The following is a 21,348-nucleotide window of genomic DNA, read 5'->3' on the forward strand; positions in this document are numbered from 1 at the left end:
TGTCACTATGCGTAGTCTATCAATGGTACTTATACTGATGAGGCTCTCCAAAACAGTCACCTTTAGTTTATGAACTAAAGTTGTGATAAAAGCTCTGTAGAATATATTATACACATATGCTTTTTTGCTATGTAAAAGTTACATAATTACATTTGTCCTTTTCTGTATAAATTAATCAAGAAGTTGGTCATTGTGTTGCAGGTTATCACAGCCCTTGCATTTAATAGACCTGTTAACTGTGGGTTCCAGGTCATTGTCCAGTGATATGCTGGCTAAATGCCTGTGATCTTAGGTCATAGCAGGTTGTATTTTCTGTTAGGCAGTTGCCTCTTACTCTTCTCCATGATGAATTGGAAAAGTAGAAGCAGCACAGTTAATTTAATAGTTTAAAGCAGTGATCCCCAAACTTTTTGGCACCAGGGACCAGTTTCAGAATGAAACTGTTTTATCTCAGATCATCAGGCGTTAGATTCTCATAAGGAGTACACAACCTAGATCCCTCGAATGCACAGTTTACAAAAGGGTTCGCGCTCCTATGAGAATCTAATGCCACCACTGATCTGACAGGAGGCGGAGTGCAGGTGGTAATGCTCACTTTCCCGCCTCTCACCTCTTTCTGTGCAGCCTGCTTCCTAACAGGCCATGGACCGATACCCCTGGTTTAAAGGACAGAACCTGATTCTTCTATAGAGTGTAGCCAAGCAGCAGATAGTAGAACAAACTTTGGTATCCCTTTACAGAACTGATGTGACTGTGTACACTTACATACTTTATAATGTCACTCTTCAATAGCTGAAATCTTTGTGTTAGTGCTTAGCACTTGCTTATACCTCTAATTAGTGTTTTTATTATGTGAATGCTATTCCAACCCAAATGTGTTCTTAGATGATTTGTGAATAATCCTAATTGCTCAAATTTCTTCCTAGATCTGTTATTTTGAACCACATGGCCAGAGAACATGCTTTCAACATTGGATTGCCAGACAACATTGTAAACTGCAATGAATTTTTGTGTACATTACAGAAAAAGCTTGACAAGTAAGTACTGATTTATGAAACACTGCCTAAAGCTCTTTTAATCTTGGACTCTGTTGTGAATATTTTTAAATTAATTTAATAGAGTAATTAAAGAAGTGGGAATTTCCCATGTTGGAGGAGTTCACATTTTGTATGACAGTCCTTATTTTGTCTAGATCATATTGCCCTTTGGTGTTTTTTAAATTTTTCAAATACACTATGTCATATATACCAAACAATATACATATCATACAATGTATGCCGTATAGGATATGAAGAATATACTCACTGTCTAGCCTAAGAAATAGAACATTGTTAATTCCTTTGAATCTCCCTGTGTGTCTTTCCTCATTAGTATTTCACCAGAAACCACTATTCTTAATTTTGTAATTGTAATTCCTTTACTTTTCACTGTAACTTGTCTACATATTTAATAAGGTAAATATATTATCAAATTATGGAATGGTGTTTAATTTTGTGTGAAACATAGCATACTGTGTGTATTCTTCTGCCTTTTGGTTTTCATTCACATTTGTATATAATACTCCATTTCCTCAAGGTCATATTCTGGCAACCATATCTAGAGCTTAGCCTGTTGAAATAAGGAAGAAAATTCTTTAGGTCACCAAAATGACTTTCAAAAACATATCCACTTTTCTTTCTAGGAAAGGGCCCACAATTTTTTCTCTGAGAACCCAGTTTTCTTTATTTAAATAAAATACTAACAAGTGTGGTGCTTCAACCCACAACACTGAGAGCAACAACATAAAAAAAAAATAAGGGCCAGGTGCGGTAGCTCACACCTGTAATCCCAGCACTTTGGGAGGCCGAGGTGGGCGGATCACCTGAGCTCGGGATGTTGAGACCAGCCTGACCAACATGGAGAAACCCCATCTCTACTAAAAATACAAAATTAGCCGGGCGTGGTGGTGCATGCCTGTGATCCCGAGGCTGAGGCAGGAGAATCGCTTGAACCCGGGAGGCACAGGTTGTAGTGAGCAGAGATTGCACCATTGCACTCCAGCCTGGGCAACAAGAGCAAAACTCTGTCTCAAAAATAAATAAATAAATAAATAAATAAGAGGAAGCAAGTAATACAGATTAATTATAATAAATTTTTAACTCAAATTTTGATGTCAACACTATGTTAAATCGAGTCCCTTCACCCTTTTGTTAAACGACTACCTATAAAATAAGACCAGATGTGCCTTCTAGCAAGATTAGTAATAATGAATATATATAATCAGCTTATCACCCATAAATTGTCAACTATAAAAGAATATACTACAAAAGAATATTATTATGCCCTGGAATATATTCTTTGGCATAAGAAATTGATGAAAAGGTGTTTAGTAGAGATAAAAACAAATTCAAAATTGAAACAATAACAGATTGCAATCATTTGAGAGTTTCCCATGTAAAATATATTATACTTAGACTCTATGTGGCTCCAGAAAGTAGAACGCTCTACTTTTTACTGAGTAGCAATTATAATACATGTTGTATCAACTGTCAGGCTTAGTATGAGAAAGACATTTTGTTAATAATCTGCTCAAAACTGGTAATCACTGCTTCATTAGGTAATGAATGCCCACTCGGTGGAAATATTTGAGCAGAAGGTATATGAGAATTATATGGTAGTAACAGCTACTATTTATCTTATTCACATACATGAATAAATACCTAGCACAGTTCATAGTGCATAGTAAGTGCTCAATAAATATATATATGAAATTATCATTTAAAAATCTCTAAAATGTTGGTATTATCTTCAGTTTAGAAATCAGAAAATGGCAACAGAGAAGGCAAGTAACTTAAAGTCCCACAGCTAGCTGGCACTGGAGCAAGGAATTAAACCCTGCAAATCAGCTCACAGGTTATCCCAAACCACGTACTAATTATTACATACAATGAGTGCAGTCAGTGGAAGTCATTATAATTAATTGAAGAACATACCTACATACTTATTTTAGAATAGGTAATTCAGTTAGTAAAGCGCCAAAATAATGTTTGGATATTACCTATCTTTGTCACAGTCTTAACCGAATAGCAAAGTTGGTCAACTTAGCTGACTACAAAATACACCATACTATGCACTCTACAAAGCCAAATGAATAAAGTGAGGGGGGATTCTGACAAGGATGGTATATCCCATTTGAAGATTCTGTGTAACCTAAAATGAATAAATATGAAACTCAATAATAATAAAGGATTATTGCAGCAACTATACAAGAGACTTGTTTATCAGTGTTTGTGTATTTCTTGTAGTTTGCAGTGCTTGTACTGTGAGAAGACCTTCAGGGACAAAAATACACTTAAAGATCACATGAGGAAAAAACAGCATCGTAAGATTAATCCTAAGAACAGAGAATATGATAGATTTTATGTCATCAATTATTTGGTAAGGCTTTCTTCTCATAACTTAAAATTTGATTGCAGTACTGCAAACAAAATCTTTCTGAGGACCAACTAATATTTGAATAAGCAATTATTGCAAAGGTCAAAATGTAATTGAGGGGCACATTCAAGTAGTGATTAGCTTTGAAATGGTTAGAGTACAAGACATTTGATTTGACTTGTCTTTTATTTGACAGTGTTTATGTAGTAAAAATGTCATGTCTCTAGAACTCACAGTCATCTTGACCAAAAAAAAAAGAAAAATACAGGATTTGCATATTCACATACCATCCCCCATTTATGTAATATCTTTTAACTTGAGGCCAGAGACTCCTTTCTTTTTTTTTTTTTTTTTTCTTTTTTTCTTGAGATGGAGTCTTGCTGTGTCGCCCAGGCTGGAGTGCAGTGGCACGATCTCGGCTCACTGCAACCTCTGCCTCCTGGTATCAAGCAATTCTCCTGCCTCAGCCTCCCCAGTAGCTGGGATTACAGCTACTGTGCTGCACAGTACTGGGATTACACCACACCTGGCTAATTTTTGTATTTTTAGTAGAGACAGGGTTTCTCCGTGTTGGCCAGGCTGGTCTCGAACTCCTGGCCTCAAGTGATCCACCTGCCTCGCCCTCCCAAAGTGCTGGGATTATAGGCGTGAGCCACCACACCTGGCCAGAGAGACTTCTATATATTCTATTCAAAAGAAACTGTTGAGTACTGGATGTGTTAGGTGCTATGCAAAATAATTCTTTAAAAACCATCTCTTTGCTCTTTCCCCTTCACCCCTACAAAAGTGTGTATCTTTATCATTCTCTTCAGTCAGCTTATTTTTAAGGGAAGTTTCAAGGAAACCAAACCATTTTACTATGGAAGGGATTTTTATTTGTTTGGCTTGTAGGGTAGACTAACCAGGTTACCATGCCAAGGATTTTAAATGTATTGATAGCTCTCCTTCCCCAGAAACCTCAATGCCATTTGCTGGCCTCTGTAGATTTCAAGAAGAGGCATTCAGATGGAGACAGTGGGGGATGGGGAGAGGCATTTGGAAATATGGGAGGGGATTTTTGATAGACAACAATGACTGGGGAACTGGGCCTGCTTTCAATCTACTGATTTTTAAAAAATATATATGACAAAGGAGGGAAACTACTCATATAAAAGAAGAGGTTATGTAACTCTCCAGAGGAATTGGAAGAAAAACAGAGAGTTCTGTTTTGAATGGGCATTTTTCTTAAGCAAATGGAAATTTTTTCTCTCTCAATGTAAATGAATTAAAACCCAAACCCACTGGTCACAAAAGGCTAATTGAATATAATCAGCCATTTTATCTATTGGATAAAAACAAGCATATCCTGAATTACGTTGGAAATCTCTGCTTTAGGGTGGAATTTTGTCTGTTCTAACTATTCCTCGTAGTGTTAAAATTCCCCTTGAGAAGCAAGTTTAACATGTGTTTGAAGATTGACTCTAAGAGGTTGCCATGGTTTTCTACAAATGTTTTACAACCAGCTAAAGGCAAACATACCCTTTGAGCTCTTCAATCTTTTCTTGAAATCACTCAGTCATTACTTCCTAGAGCAAATGCTGCTTCAGGACCCAGCCCAGTCTAATAGGGAGTGGACTTCAGTGCTAGCTCTAAGAAATATTCAGCTACTGCATCTAGCTATAGGAGCAATTTAATAGTTCTTCCTTCTGGGGCTCTTTTAAAACTAATATTCAAGAGCTTGAGACTAGCAGAACATTATATAGCTGGAGGTTTTCACCTTTTAGAGGTGACTTCAAGGGATTTGCTCACTCTTATTCTGCCAGCACTTTTAGAAAAGTATGATACTTCATTTCCTGGGCATCAAGTAGGGTAGCTGTCAAAACTGAAATCATCTGCCAGGGCCAGCCATCTCTGGATGAGCATGCCAGATTGTGCTGCTCATACAGGGCACGGATTTGATGTGGCGTGGACTACAGATTAAGAGAAGTGTTTCAAGAGAAAGTAAGGGCTTTAACAACGTACAAAATGAAAATTAAATTACAACTTTAGAGTCATATTGATAGAAGTCTTTTTTTTAATTAGCAGCTATTTGAGTACTTATAATCTGCAGGCACTATCCTAGGTATTTATATTAAATTGTTTAATTTAAGTCACAATTTTATGACACAGGTATTGTCATTAAGCCTCTTACAGGTAAGGGGACTGGGGCACAGAGAGTCTAATTTTCCGAAGGTCACATGGCTAAGGCAAGTTACTTATCCTGTGCATCAGTTTCCTTCATTTTTACAATTGAGACAAGACTAATACCTACATCTTATGCTTTGGGTTGGGTATTTTGGTCAAGTAATGGTGATGAGTTCATAATGATCTATTCTCCCATCCTTGCCTATTCTCTTTTGTAATAAACTAAAAAGTGAGCCAAGGTCAAAGTAAAGCTGACTTTAATCAGCACTTTAAGGCTCTGCTCCACAATCTTCATCTTCCTAGCCCGTTTCCACTTCCTATTCCTATTCCCTATTTTCTATTCCCTATTCCTATGCGAAATTCCTGCTGAGGTAAATAACCAAAAACTGTAAGAATGATTAACAAAAAATGAAAACCTAAAATGTGTTGATGCCTTAGCATTACGGAAATGATGTAAACACCTTTGAAAAGGAGTGAAGAAGCCTATTGGCTTCACTAAAGATATACACAGGCGCTAAACTAGAGGGGTGCTTACCAGAGGTATCAGGCTTAGTAACATTCTAGGAATATTTGAAGGAATACTGTTATACATTTAAAGTATAATATTATATAGAACAAGTGTATAAAAAACTGTCCCAAATACTAACAGAGTATAGGTAGAGAAAAATAAAGGCCAGTGTCTTCTCAGTATCATTTTAGTATTATTTCAGACCTCATTAAAGAATAATATTTAACGTGAAGAACATGAGTAATAAATCAATATGAAGAATAAATTCTAAAATTTTAAACAATGAATAATGACAATATTTTATTAAAAAAAAAAAGATAGATATTCCCTTGTTATCCCTCTGAGGGAGAAGGCTGACATGAGTGCATGAGTGTGGGCAAAAGATAGAATTGTTATATTAGTAGTGGGTTTATACATCTATTTTATTGACATCATACATTCTGCATACATTTGAGTGCCTTCCAGGTACCAGATGCTAGAAGAGAAAGAAAAAATATTGTAGATAGAAAGGCTGATTTGAGTCACTACTTTCAAAGAGTTCAGAAGTCAGTATGGAAAACCACCGTGTAAGCACGTTAGTTTGAACCCTTTGTAATGGTATATGGAAATTCAGCGTTCGACCTCTCCTATAGCAGATATATGCAGTCATTGAGTCATTCACACACAGAGCTCCTCACCTCCACTTCAAACGCCATAGACTCTGCCAGCGCAACAATGATGGGAACATCCAGGGTATCTGTAGCAAGATACACTCTAATAGGCAGCAGAAGTAGGAGAGCAAATAGACAGAGAGGCTGCAATTGGCTTTCTGAGCTCAGCAAATTGACATGTTCCATTTTCCTTCTTAGGTGAGATAATTTCTGTGCTGAATCATTCATATCAGTTTCTGAATAGTAACAGACTTGCAAAAACATTAAAAGTCTTTTGCATAGTCTGAATTATCTACATCAAATTCTTGCTTTGTTTTCTCACAAACAAAAGAGTTCAACAGGTAGTGAGGATGGGTTGGGGATAAGGTGCCAGTTAGTTTCACATTCAGATAACCCTTCCTCAGAGGGCAACAGACGGCTTAACATCAAGGCTTCAGCTACATATTCCTACGATGCTCATGTTTCAAACCCTGAGTTTTTCTAAAGGGAATTGGTTTTGCTATGATTTTTATCATTCCTTGATTTAAATTTTTTTATTCTTAAAGTATACAAAGCCACTTATAACAAAAGTAAGCTTTTAACTGATTTTTCATAGTTTTTTATAGTTTTCTCTAGTGAAGTTATTTACACTTAAAACACTTCTCTTTCTGTTTCTGGTGGAGTTTTGTGTAAGCACATGTAAGTGTGTATGTATTAGGGCAGAAGTGTGATGGGTGAAGGGGATCTTTTTTTTCCATGTTTTTTTCCACCCTCTCATTATTCATGAGCCATCTGATGCAGGGGTTTGAGGGGGTGTCTGAACATCTTTAGTGATATGCCTTCCAAACTTTGTTTTTCTTACATTCTTTGCTTTCCTGACATGATTCATTAGCAGGCACAGTGTCTTAATTAGAGAGTTATGTGCTTTTTTTTTTTTTTTTTTTGCTTTGGATCTTGTTTCTATAATAAATCATATCTTTAACTGTACCAAATCAGAGCACTCTAGGAAACTGGGCCACTTTCACGTGCAAATTGCTTATTTCCTAATATACTGATAAACATGTACATTCATTTTCCTCTCAAGTAGGGTAAGTGGTTAATGCTGTGTGGCCTAGATAACTCTCTACATATTGTACCTAACACTGAGGAAGTTGCAAAATAATGCTTTGAGTTTAGAAGTTTAACAATGAAAGATATTTTTTGTTACTTTTGGCTCAAAATATTCATTGACAAGCCACAATTGCCCTTATCATTCAGAATGATCAAATCACAGAAGGCCCATACTTTAGTAATACCTTGCAGCAATAAAACCATGACCTTAAGTCCAAGTACAGAAAAACCAAGTAAGGCATGAAAGATTTAATTCATTACCAAACTTTCTAACAAGCATCTTGTTGGCAGTGTTGAGGCCATTTTTGGTGTTCTGTAATGAGATTCAGACACTTCATGATGACTCTGGGAAGTACATTATAGAGTCCAAATTAACCATCTCTAATGACATTATGATAGATCTCTGTATATCTAAATGTATGCATCATTTAGCTGATAGATAATGACAGCTTCAAAACCTCTCATTAAGTTGATGAATAATGGATTTTCTTTCTCCCTCTAAATCATAATGGCACTCATAGTTCTTTGTTTTTAGCTAGATGAATACCTTTATTTGGGGGAAAAAGAGTCCATAATTGAGTGAATTTTGGTTTTGTTTTTCCAAAAGGATATCGAACAACAAAGCTATCCATGCTTGTAGCAGGTCAGGTGGGCTTGATCCTAACCATAGTTTAGCTGCTTGAAAACATATCCATTAATGTTCCTACCTCTCTCTTTGTGACATTGTCTGCTTTTGCATGGCACAATGGGAAGATTGGATAGAAAGAAGACAGGGCAAGAAGAGAAGAAGAAACGGCCCAAGGGGAACAAAAGAATCGGGCCAAAATAAATCATTCCTACTCATCACTCCATAGTTTTGCTAACGCTGTGACTAGGCTTGCCAGACATAGCCCCAAAAGAGTGGAACTTTTCCACTGATGGTAAAGGATAAAAGGGATTTGAGTAGGTACTAGAGCACCTACTCATGCCTAGTACTATTTCTTTATAGACAGTAACTCATTCATTTAATCACCTTAAAAAAACCTTTTGAGGTAGAATCTAAATTGACCTCAAGTGTATTTTTTTATTTTTTATTTCTAACAAATTGAATTCTACTTTCTAATTCAACTCAAAAAATAGTTTATAGTAATAGTACCCACTGTATGCCAGGCTCTGGAAATGTAACAATGAACAAAGGCCATTAGAATCCCAGATATTCTAATACTCATTCAGGGTTTAGAAACACTGGTTCAAATTTAAGAGAAAAGAACTTGACTGAAAGGATATTGCTGCTTCTCTAAAAAATTATCTCATTAAGGTTTCAACTTCATATTGCTTTTGCACTGTCATTAAGTCAAAAAAAAGTGTTGAATCAAACCATCATAAGTTGGGCCATCTGTATATCCTACTTGTACTGTTTCAAAACCATTTAAACATGGGTGGTTTTGTTTATTTTTTTGGTTTTGATTTTTTTCAAAGTTCTACATACTCTCTCCCTTCTCTTTCCCCCAATCTCTCTCATCCCTCTGTTCTTCCTACAAAGGAACTTGGAAAATCGTGGGAAGAAGTTCAGTTGGAAGATGATCGGGAGTTGCTGGACCGTCAGGAAGAGTAAGAGTTGTTATTGCTGCTAATTAATTGCAGTGTTCCAAGAGTAAGAAGACAATGCTTTAGTTTGGTTTAAATTATGAAGCGGGAACATAAGAAGAAAAAAATACCTTCTCTGAGCCATGCATCCCTTCATGTAATGTGGCAAAAACTTGAATTCAAAATAACTTTGACATAAAAATTCCTAAAGACACTGTTATTCCAACTAAATTAAAGCTATTGATTGAACACACAAGTAATATATAATTCAGAGAAAAATACATTCCGAAGTGCTTTGCCTGCTCAGTTAGTGCTCAGACCTTGAAGTGATGTGATCTTTGAACTCTCCATGTTGCTGTCATTGGAATAGAGAATATAACTGCATTGAAGTTAATCCTGTTCTGTGTTCGGGCCATTGATGACTAACTTTAAACATTCACAGCTTCTTTGCTTGAAATTATAAGCTTGAGAAATGTTCTTTTCAACCTAAAAGGATTTCTAAGTTTTCATCTTCTTTTCAGTCAAAGCTTTTTGGCCTTTTTTCTCTCTCAGGATTTTAAATTATTATTATTTTAATAGTGAGGTAAAGCCCAAAGGTAGAGAGCTGCCATTTGCTGAATTTTCTTGATGCATAGAGATTCAGGCAGAGAGTCTTCCAGACTGAAATAAAAACATCTTTCCCATTAAGACATACTAGTTGGAATATTTAATGGGTGAATGTTAAAGTTTTAATGACACAAAAGGTTATAAATAGTAAGTCATGACCTGGGCTGGGACTGGTGGCTCCCTCCTGGATGGATAGAGTTAAGGAAAATGTTTCCTGTTTTCTAATAGGGAAGCTTCTGTGTGAATTGGGTTAGGTTGATCTTGAGAGTCTTATCAGTGATCATTTCTGAGCTTGCCATGAGAAATTCTCTCATCTGAATTTGAATGGGTGTTCCTTGTCTCCACAACTCTTCCCTCCTGGCAGTTTTCCTGGTTTGGGAATGATAAGAAGTTGGTAGTATTTCAAAAAGGGAAATGCCAAGGAGCGGGGAAAGTGGTAAAAGGGATCCTGTATCCTTTTTGAGTTCCCTGTCTACCGCCAGATTTAACACTTGCCCAGTTTAAAATAATCAGTATTTCCCTCGTGAAAGAGACACGGTTTGCCTTTGTAAAATACACTATTTGTCATGCAGAAACACATTCCCGGCATCACACGTCACAGCGTGTGCACTCAGTGGTTGTGGTTAATGGGAGAGAGCATCACATTTTCTGATATGTCTCCTTTGCAAATTAAACCTCATTGTCTCAGGACGACATTCCTCTGACTGTAGACTGAGATAGCTACTCAGAAGAACGGCAAATAGGAGAAAATGGAACAGCACCTGTTCACTATGTATATTAATTTCATGATGCTGCTTTGAATTTCAAAAGCTATATCAGAGAGTCATAATATGATGTGACAGTCTTTACCAAAATGTCAGAGTTGAAAGAGATTGGCAGGGTTTTTTAGTAAGGAGAAAGCAATACCAAGTCACTGTGTAGTATACTCTCTTAATGAAGGGAATCTCCGTATTTTCTCTCTTCTTTTTTAATTCAGTGACTGGTCTGATTGGGAAGAACACCCTGCCTCGGCAGTCTGCTTATTTTGTGAAAAGCAAGCAGAAACAATTGAGAAGTTGTATGTCCACATGGAGGTAAGATAGCTGTATTTATTTGAATTTTGTTTTATTCTGACAGGAAAAAGCTAGTAATTGTTGCACCCTCATCTGCTTTTACTTCAGTTTCCCAATCATTATTCCAACCAGAAGAGACAGGCCAGGTCTGTCGGGGAGAACCAGAGCTCAGGGCAATTTAGTTAGTACAGTTGACTGGACCCGAGCTCTTTGTTAGTGTGAGATTTCTCAGACCACTGATGCCATCTCACCTTTGAGATGCTTACAAGATCATTCTAGCTCAGCAGGTGGGACAGGTTCTGAGTCTTTTTTCCAGTGCTTCTTGTGCTGGTGAATAGGAGAGCAAGAAGGGAGAACATTGCCATTTACAAAGGCCCCGGAGGAATAGGAAAAAAGGAGGGTGGGTAGAGAGGAGCTAGGGCATGATCCTACAGTTCCTTCAGGTGCCAGGATTTGGAGAGAAGAAACTAGGGAGCATTCCTAGTGTGGGCTTTCCCTTCTGGATGCCATTTTTATGTTATAGTGAAGCTTGGAGCTAGCAGTTCTAAACCTTTTTTACCCCAGTATACCTGAGAGAGGACACACACCCTGCCCCTCTGATCCTTAGCTGCACAAGGCGGATAGGGAAGGGGAACATGTAATGATTCATGATAGTATCACAGCTTGTGGGCAGAGGGGTGATTATAATAGAAAAATATTACTGGATGATTCTGATATCTCTCCGTCCCCTCCCTGCAGCCACCTCTGCCAATAGTGGACCATATTCTCTACTTTCACCCACTTTCACCTCACCCTTATTCAGAAATACTGTTCTTAGTTTAGTAAAATAAGGGCCTAGAAAGCGCTCAAAAGACCATAAACATTTTCCTTGATTTTAGTTTCTCTGAAAAAGGTTCCCACTAGTATGTGTGTATAATTTCCTGTGTTTAGATTTAATTCATAATATCTTAATGTCTTTGTATTGAAGGCAGCCTTAGTATGCCTATCCTGTGTAAGGATTACCTTTTCGGCATCCTTGACAGGTGTCCTTAACCTCTGCTGGGTCACTTTCAGTGATAACATCACGAATTCCTAATCATCCTGCATATGGTGCTACACTAAATGCCATCCCAGTGAGTTAAATGGTCTTTATCATCTGTGAGATTGTAGGTTAAAACATTTACACAGACAATTGCAGGTGTCAAACAAACACGCAAAAAATAAGTGCATTGTAAAAATCAAAAGAAAGTGTGATTTATAGGAAGGTGTGAGTGAAGAGAAGCTATGAGGTTTAAACAGTGTATTTGACAGCATAAAATGAAAAGCAGAATTTGTAAAAATTACCTATGTGGGGCAAAGAACCTATATCCATAATTCTAGTCCAAATGCACAGTACAATAGAAACATATCTTACCTACACTTTTATCACACTGCAGAATGCATACATAGACTTCTACATTTTTAGAAGGCCACAAAATGGATACATTGTAAATTATAAAAACTATAGATATAAGCTATGAGCAATTATAATGTTGTTGCTGTTCTTTGATATGGAGTCTCGCTGTGTCACCCAGGCTGGAGTGCAGTGTCACGATCTCAGCTCACTGCAACCTCTGCCTGCTAGGTTCAAGCGATTCTCGTGCCTCGGCCTCCTGAGTAGCTGGGATTACAGGCACCCACCACCACACCCAGCCAATTTTTGTATTTTTAGTAGAGACGGGGTTTTGCCATGTTGGCCAGGCTGGTCTCAAATTCCTGACCTCAGGTGATCCACCCACCTCGGTCTCCCAAAGTGCTGGGATTGTAGGCGTGAGCCACCGCGCCCGGCCCAATTATAATGGTTTAACTGATTGACATGACTTGTTTGGACTATGCTGTAAAAAGAAGTTGAGTATGGAGGGAAGTAGTTAGACTTGGAAGACTTCAAAAGCAGAAGATACCGAACTCAGACTGAGTTTCTAAACTACTCAAACTCCTGTGAATAAGCTGTTTATAACTTCAGCCTGAAAGATTAAATAATTCATATGCTTACAGATGTATTCATTCCTTTTTTAGGATGCACACGAATTTGATCTTCTCAAAATAAAGTCAGAACTTGGTAAGTTTGATTCAGAAGTTTTTTTCTGTGATGCTTCATTTTTTATAAACCATCCTGTAAGCTATGCCTATGTTCAGTAGCTATGATTGGAGAGTGCACCACCAAAACATGTCTCTCTATAGATGGTCTTGACAGAACTCTCTGTGAAGCAGTGATGCTCAACCATAATAGTCAAATATGGTTTTTGGTTTCATATACTCCTTCTTTCTCTTTCCTACATATATGAGTGCTTCAAGTGAAATATAAGTTAGTGGTTAATAATATATCATAAATTGGAGGGGGCTAGTAGAATATGGATTTTTAAGTCAAACTAGAGTTCAGATTCCAGCTCTGGCACTTACTGGCTATGACATTGGGCCTCAGGTCAGAAAAATGTTATGAGGAGTGAATAATGTATGGTAAATGCCTACTGCACTGCTTAGCAGTATAGCTAGGATTGTTTGTTATAGGTGTACCCAATGTATCATTCTAAGTATCACAACAATAGAACGATTTGGGGCATTAAGACATACATAAAGTACTGACTTGCTAATAGATCTAAGACAGTAAAAAACTTACTTCTCACAGCTCAGCTCAGTCACTGCTTTCCTAGGTCCTTGGATGTGTTACTTTGCTGCTCTTATAGACATATATATACATTGTTTATATAATTAGCTTAGTAGTCAAGCATGGGCTTTGCAGCTGACAGCTATCTATGCGATGCTAGGCAGTTTCCTAATATGTAATGTAGGTATGATACTACCTATCTGATAGGGTTTTATGAAGATTAAATGTATTAATACATGGAAAATTATTAGAATAGTGCCTAGCTCATAAGCCCTGTGTAAATATGTGCTGTTATTATTTGGTATCTATTATTATGCTTTATAATTGTACTACCTCTTCAGGTTGATTAATAAAAATAAGTGGCTCCTTTAAGAAATTATAATAGTGCAAAAAATGGGTCTGAACAGTTGTCTAATGATTCTGTATTTTGTCATTTTCAGGATTAAATTTCTATCAGCAAGTGAAACTGGTCAATTTTATTCGGAGGCAAGTTCACCAATGCAGATGTTATGGCTGCCATGTGAAGTTCAAATCCAAAGCAGACTTAAGAACTCACATGGAAGAAACTAAACACACTTCACTGCTCCCCGATAGAAAGATGTGGGATCAACTGGAGTACGTACTGCAAAACCAAATGTGCACTTCTTTACTCCAACTCTTTGATTTTGTCCCTTTAATTTCTTTAAGCCTACAGAAAAAAAAGGAATACATATTTATGATAAAAAGTATACATCAGTATAGTGTGGGGGAAAATGTAAAAATATTCAAAATGCTTATTTTTAAAATAATCCCCCTCTTACAAATGAAACCAAGTATTTTTCAGTATTTGTGATATGGAGATAGATACATATGTAGAGAGATGAAGTAGATACAGATTTTTTAAATTATATTTTATTAACAAAATATTGTAAATATCTTTCTATAGCCAGTATCCATCTGTTGCATCCTTTCTAATGGTTGCTAAATATCCATTGTATGGATATAGTCTATTCTGCGAGATACTTAGGTTGTTTCTTACTTTTTGCTATTATAATGATACAGTGAATATCTATATGCCTACATTTTAGCACACTTATCTAATTATTTAATTAAGCTGAACTCCTAGAAATAAAATTACTGTGTCAGAGTTTGCACACTGCTAGGACTTTTGGTATATATTTTGTATATTGGCACTTGAAAAAATTAAGCAGTTGGTCATCTGTTGTTGGATTCCCACGTATCCTTTGCCAGAACTTTGTGGACTGGTTCCCAAGTATCCTTTGCCAAGAACCTTCTGGACTGGTTCTCACATCGTTCTGGATAACCTCAGTCGAGGGCTCCTCTGAGAGGCCGTGGGGTTCTAGCTGCCCAGAGCTCCTTCTGTTCTTAGGGAATGTTAAGTTAGTTCCCCCAGAACTTTAACCAGAAAGTTCTAGTTTTTCTCCTTCAGAAAATCCCACACTTGTGAGGGTACCGTTTTTATGATCCTTCTTATATAAATTAAAATTTGTAATATTCCAAAAGTAACTTCAAAATGTATTCAGAGAAGGAACCAGAATAACAAACTTTATATTCCATAAGTGTTTCCTTTTGTGATTACCTAGAAAGAATGAACAATTAGGCTGGAAAACAAAACACAAGGGAGAGCTTATTATTCTCAAGTATTTGAAGAATTTGTGTTTGAAAAAATAACTATATTTGAAGTTTGTTAACTTATAAGGAAGAACTAGGACCTTTGAGTAGAAATGAGAAAGATGTCATTTTTAGCTTCATAGGAGGTGTATCAAACAACTAGAGCTACCCACTACTGGGGTCAGCTACCTTCGAAGATAGTGTGTTTCTTATCATGATAGATGATCAAGCAGAGGCTAAGTGGCCAGCGGACAACTCCAGAGGCAACTCTGGAGGGTGGGAGGTCCACGATCTTGGTTTACCAAATCTGGATAGTAGATTTGGTAAGGTTGATGTCAGCCAGTAAAAGTCAAAGTGAAAGCAATCAGAAGTTGTCTCCAGTATAGCCTTTGCAAAATGCTATGAAATTGTTGGCAAGGATACCTGGCAAAATTATAGTAAATGTGTACATTCAGCTACCTGGACATTGTATTAGTTTGGTAATTTAATACTGTGTATCTGTGGTTGTTTTCAGGTATTATTTTCCAACCTATGAAAATGACACTCTCCTGTGTACACTATCTGACAGTGAAAGTGACCTGACAGCTCAGGAACAAAATGAAAATGTTCCCATCATCAGTGAAGATACATCTAAACTGTATGCTTTGAAACAAAGCAGTATTTTGAACCAGTTGCTACTACAAGAGTACTTGAAAACCTAGAAGAAACTACCACAGAAGCAATTTTTCATGTTTTTCTCCTATGAGACAGATATGAAAGAATAATTTAAATTTGAACATCAACAAAAGATTGGTCCTTGGTGAAATAAACTTTTCAAAAATGAATGTTCTTTTCAAAAAATAAAGTAGAAAAATGCACTTACTAAGAACATGAAAAAAAAATGAAGTAGGAAAATAAGATGAAGACTTTGTATTTTGGCTATAAAGTTTTATTGTGTGATCATCTTAAATTATCTCATTTCATTAAACTCATAATTATATATAGAAGGATATGTCAATTACAAAGAAATGAAATGTTCAAATTATTTATAAACCTGATTTTTCAATCAGTAGTTTCAGTCTCCTCCCCAAGGACCTTCTTCATCCAACAAGTTGCAAAATTTGAATGTCCCTTCTGTACTATATTGGGTGAGCTGTAAATGTAATGACTAAAAGAAAAGCCACAGAAGAAAGAAGAAATGGTTAAAGACCTGGATAATATGCAAATTGGCCATTATATTAGAACAATCAAGAGCTGACTGTGTTATTACCGCTTTCTGCCTAGGGTGGCCAAATTCCCTAGAAATAGACATCAAGCCAGTTAACTTCACTTTTCCCTGCAATTTGTATGTCACTAACATTTAAATGCCATTTTTTAAAAACATAACCACAATACCATTATGACACCTAAAAAAAATTAACATTAACTTAATATCATCTGTTTTCAGTGTTTCCCACTTGTCTCAAAATGTATGTTTACAATATTATCAGTTTCATTACTGATGAATATTATATGCCTCCTGATAAGATGTACTGAGGAGGGCAGAATATCACTTTTGTAGATTTATACCAAAAATGCATAATTTGGATATAATGAAGAAACAGTCAAATCCAAGTTTGAGGCTGGGCACAGTAGCTTATATCTGTAATCCCAGCACTTTGGGAGGCCAAGGCAGAGGATCACAGGAGGTCAGGAGTTCAAGATCAGCCTGGCCAACGTGGCAAAACCCCATCTCTACCAAAAATACACAGATTAGCCAAGCATGGTGGCATGCACCTATAGTCCCAGCTACTCGGGAGGCTGAAGCACAAGAATCGCTTGAATCCAGGAGGCAAAATTTGCAGTGAGCCGAGATCACACCACTGCAGTTCAGCCTGGGCAACAGACCAAGACTCTGTCTCAAAAAAAGGAAAAAAAAAAAAAAAAATCCAAATTTGAAGGACATTCTACAAAATAATTGGCCTTTACTCTTCAAAAATTTTAACATCATAAAAAACAAAGACTGAAAAACTATTTCAGATTAAAGGTGGCTAAAGATAGCATAGCATGATCCTGGATTGGATGCTAGACCAAGAAAAAAAAGTTTTTCTTTTGCTACAAAAGACATTAGCAGGACAACTGGCAAAATTTGAATAAGATTTGTAGTAAATGTTATGGTATTGTTGTTAATTTCCAGATTTTGATAACTGTACTGTGGGATGAGAATGTCTTTGTTTTCAGGAAATATTCATACACACACTGAAGTATTTAGGGGTAAAGGAGCATTTTGTTTGCAACTTACTCCCAAAAAACTAACAAGGGTATATACAGAATAATGAAGTAAACATGGCAAGATGTTAACATTTAGGGAATCTAGGTAAAAGTATGTGGAGATTCTTTGTACTATGGCAACTTTTCTGAAAGTCTGAAATTATTTCAAAATTAAAAGTTTTTTAAAATGTCTTTTTTCAGCCAGGCACGGTGGCTCACACCTGTAATCCCAGCACTTTGGGAGGCCAAGGTGGGCGGATCACGAGGTCAGGAGTTTGAGACCAGCCCGGGCAACATGCTGAAACCCCGTGTCTACTAAAAATACAAAAATTAGCCAGGTGTGGTCGTGGGCACCTGTAATCCCAGCTACTCAGGAGGCTGAGGCAGGAGAATTGCTTGAACCTGGGAGGTGGAGTTTTGCAGTGAGTTGAGATCGCGCCACTGCACTCCAGCCTGGGTGACAGAGCAAGACTCCATCTCAAAAAAAAAAAAAAAAGTCTTTTTTCAGTTGGTTTGTTTAATCAGGTTCCAAGTGAGATCCATGCACTATATTTGGTTGGTGTGGTTCTTAAGGGTCTTTTAATCTATAACAATTCACAGTTTTTTTTAAACGCCACTTATTTGTTAAAGCAATTGGATTAGTTGTCTTGCTTTCTGGATTTGGATGATTGTATCTTCTTTATATTATTTAACATGTTCCATTATCATTCATTGTCTCCATCCATTTCTGCTACTATAACAGAATACCTGAGACTGGGTAATTTATAAACAATTAGATTTTTTTCTCACAGTTCTGGAGGCTGGGAGGTCCATGATCTTAGTTTAGTGTCCAGTTCGAGAGCCCAGTCTCTATTTCCAAGATGGCACCTTGAATACTGCATCCTCCAGAGGGGACAAAGGCTGTGTCCTCACAGGACAAAAGGATGGAAAGACAAAAGGGCCTAACTAGTTCCCTCCAGCCCTTTTGTAAGGTCATCAATCCCAGTGATGAGGCCTCTGCCCTCATGGCCTGATCACCCTTCTGAAGGCCCCACTTCATAACACTGTTGCAGCAAGAATTAAGTTTCAACAGGAATTTTGGAGGGAACATCAAAACATTGAAATTATAGCAAACCCTTTTATAAGGTCATTAATCCCATCCATGAGGGCTGCCCTCCTGGCCTAATCCCCCTTCTAAAGGCCTTTCTGACCTTTCTTTACAGTGGGTTTTTATTTTTATTTTTTACTTTTCTATTTTTGAGTTGGAGTGTCACTCTGTCTCCCAGGCTGGAGTGCAATGGTGCAATCTTGGCTCACTGCAACCTCCCCCTCCCGGACTCAAGCGATTCTTCCACCTCAGCCTCCTGAGTAGCTGAGACTGCAGGCACCCACCACCACGCCTGACTAATTTTTGTATTTTTAGTAGAGATGGGGTTTCACCATGTTGGCCAGGCTGGTCTCAAACTCCTGACCTCAAGTGAGCCACTATGCCCAGCCCTACAGTGTGTTCTTTATGCAGCATATGTACTACAGAATGCTGGAGTCTGAGGCTCTGGTTTTCAATTATTAATGCTAGTCTGTGTAGTTAATGCCCCAAAACTCATCTTGGAGTCGTATTGCCTGTCCAGAGACTCAAGAGTCAACCTCCTCCCACCATGCGGTCCTAACTCAACTGTATTTGTTAATTACATAGGCTCTGGCCACAGCTCTAGATTTCTAACCCTCCCACTCTGCAGACACCATGGAAGGCTTTTATTGAAAACTAAGCAAACAGAGATATAGGAGCCTGTATTATAATGAAAAATGCCTAAGTTAAAGATACAATTAAGTTAAATATTTTAAAACCAAAGATTAAAGAGGCAGTCTAGACAATTAGACTGTGCCTACAACAGTCTGTCTGTAGGAATCAGGTTCGTTCAGGACATCAAGGAATGTCTGAAGAGGTTTTTAGAGCATGCTTCAGTGTTAGGAGCAATGGAAGAATGAGACAATAAACTAGGTAATTGGGAAGGAGAAAGCTTTTTTGGAGAAAAAATTGATAGAGAACAAGTCAAATAGATATAAAAGGAAAAATGAAATTGAAGAACAGACCAACACATAAAAGGGAAAAGATGTTGTACTTAGGGTTTAATTCATATTAGCAGTTGTTTTTTTAAGTGGCTAAACGTTTTCAGGTTCATTTGGGGACAGAAATGGCAACTTGGACCCGAAGAAATCTAACAAGAATAGAAGCAAAATCTCAGCAAACTGTACTGACTCCTAGATGGAGCAAGAGCATAGGCCACTATTGGCGAAGGACTCTATGTAGCTCTAAGCTACATAGAGACTCCTTGATAAAAACCACTGGGAACTGCTCTTTAAAAACTGGGACGGTGATACCAAGTGTACCCTGAAAGTCAGGACAATTTGAGAGGAAATATGAAAGCAAAACATTCAAGGAATTATTGGATGAATTTCCAGATGTTACTATAATTATAGATAGTAATACAAGAGCTTCTTGTGTCCCAAAGGAAACGTGCCTGAGAAATTTTTAGAATTAAGACAGAATTAAGGCAACAAGATGGAAGATAACAGAAGAGAGCCAGGCATGACAGTGATAAATGGAATCCAAGCTCAGATCAGCTGTTAATCCAATTAGAAAATGCAAGCCAGTTAAGATTATCTAACTTAGAAAGGTGAGGGCGGCCAAGATTTTTTGGACAATGGTTGCTTTTGGCAGACCAAAACCTACTGACTTATCTCTCACAACTGAAGTCTCCATTAGATAAATCTAGAACCAAATGTTAGATAAGCACATGTCCGGCCCAGAAAAGAGAGAAAGTTAAAAAAAAAAAAAGAAAGTACAACTAGCATTAGACCTATTTACATTAGGGAAGGAAACGGATCAACATAAAAAGTAAGTTATACTGTAACAAATTCAGCTATTTCTCCCTAAAAGGCCTAGAGAGAAACCAAGCACTAGGACATATCCACTACTGCCAAAAAAAGGAGCAGAAGTACTGTTGGAACCTGGACAGATGGAAAGCAAGGGATGGTTATATGCTGAGGGCTCAGCAGAGGTGTCTGTCCTCACCAGGTCCCAGTGCAACTAGTCTAGTCCAGTTGCCCACAATATCCATCCTCCATTTCTTCAATAATAATAAAGTGTGGTTGGGTATAAAACTACCTAAAATGAAAATTACATTTCCAAGTTCAGTTATCCTGAACTGCACTTCTTTTGCAGCTCAGGGTACTCGTGTCTAAATTGTGGCTAATGAGATATAAGCAGGAGGTCTCATATGACAGCTTCCAAGAGTCTTCCTTAAGATACTGGACATAAGCACCCTCTGCTTTGTTTTTCATCCCTTCCTACCTCCTGTGGCCTAGGATGTAGATATCTGCATATGGGGCAGTGAGGTTGAAGTCATGCATGGTGAGACATCAATGTCAAAGAAATCTGGATCCCTGACACCTTGGAGGACTGTACAGCCCCAGAATGCTGAAATACACATTTATGTGAAGGAAATAAAGTTCTACCTTCCCACAGTTATTTAAGGTTTTCTATTATTCATAGCCGAGCCTTATTCCAACCAATACGCCTAGGGATTCAAGCTGCAGAAACATCAACAGCAGTTTTAGTTCAGGAATAGGCCAAGGATGTTTTCCAGCTGAAATAAGTGAAGGAATGAAGGGGAAACTATTCTTAGAAGCCAGCCTTCACAAGCCGAGGCAATTCCAAAGCCCAAGGCAACAACAGGAGCCACTGTGGCAAAGAACTGGGAAGTGAGCACACAGGAGAGTGTGGAAGCTATACCATCATTATTTAGAGCACAAACTCCCTGGATCAGGGGATGTTGAAGAGAGAGGGCTCAAAAGGAA

General features: G+C 37.5%; 1 protein-coding gene across 3 annotated transcripts in view; it reads left to right on the forward strand.

Moving 5' to 3' along the window:
* Positions 1-21,019, forward strand: part of ZNF277 (zinc finger protein 277) — a 141,101-nt gene extending 120,082 nt beyond the window's left edge. The window contains exons 6-12 of one of the 3 annotated variants that reach the window (XM_003811229.5): positions 927-1,037; positions 3,285-3,417; positions 9,347-9,414; positions 10,973-11,069; positions 13,083-13,125; positions 14,112-14,286; positions 15,797-21,019. In XM_003811229.5, coding sequence (XP_003811277.1) covers positions 927-1,037; positions 3,285-3,417; positions 9,347-9,414; positions 10,973-11,069; positions 13,083-13,125; positions 14,112-14,286; positions 15,797-15,983 — 814 coding nt within the window. In that variant the 3' untranslated portion in view covers positions 15,984-21,019. Of the gene's footprint in view, positions 1-926; positions 1,038-3,284; positions 3,418-9,346; positions 9,415-10,972; positions 11,070-13,082; positions 13,126-14,111; positions 14,519-15,796 lie in introns of those variants that run through there. The other 2 variants (XM_008963613.4, XM_063606352.1) reach the window with 2 other exon arrangements.
* The last annotated feature ends 329 nt before the right edge of the window (positions 21,020-21,348 follow it).

Source organism: Pan paniscus, chromosome 6, assembly GCF_029289425.2.
Source record: "Pan paniscus chromosome 6, NHGRI_mPanPan1-v2.0_pri, whole genome shotgun sequence".
In the NCBI taxonomy this organism is placed as follows: domain Eukaryota; kingdom Metazoa; phylum Chordata; class Mammalia; order Primates; family Hominidae; genus Pan; species Pan paniscus.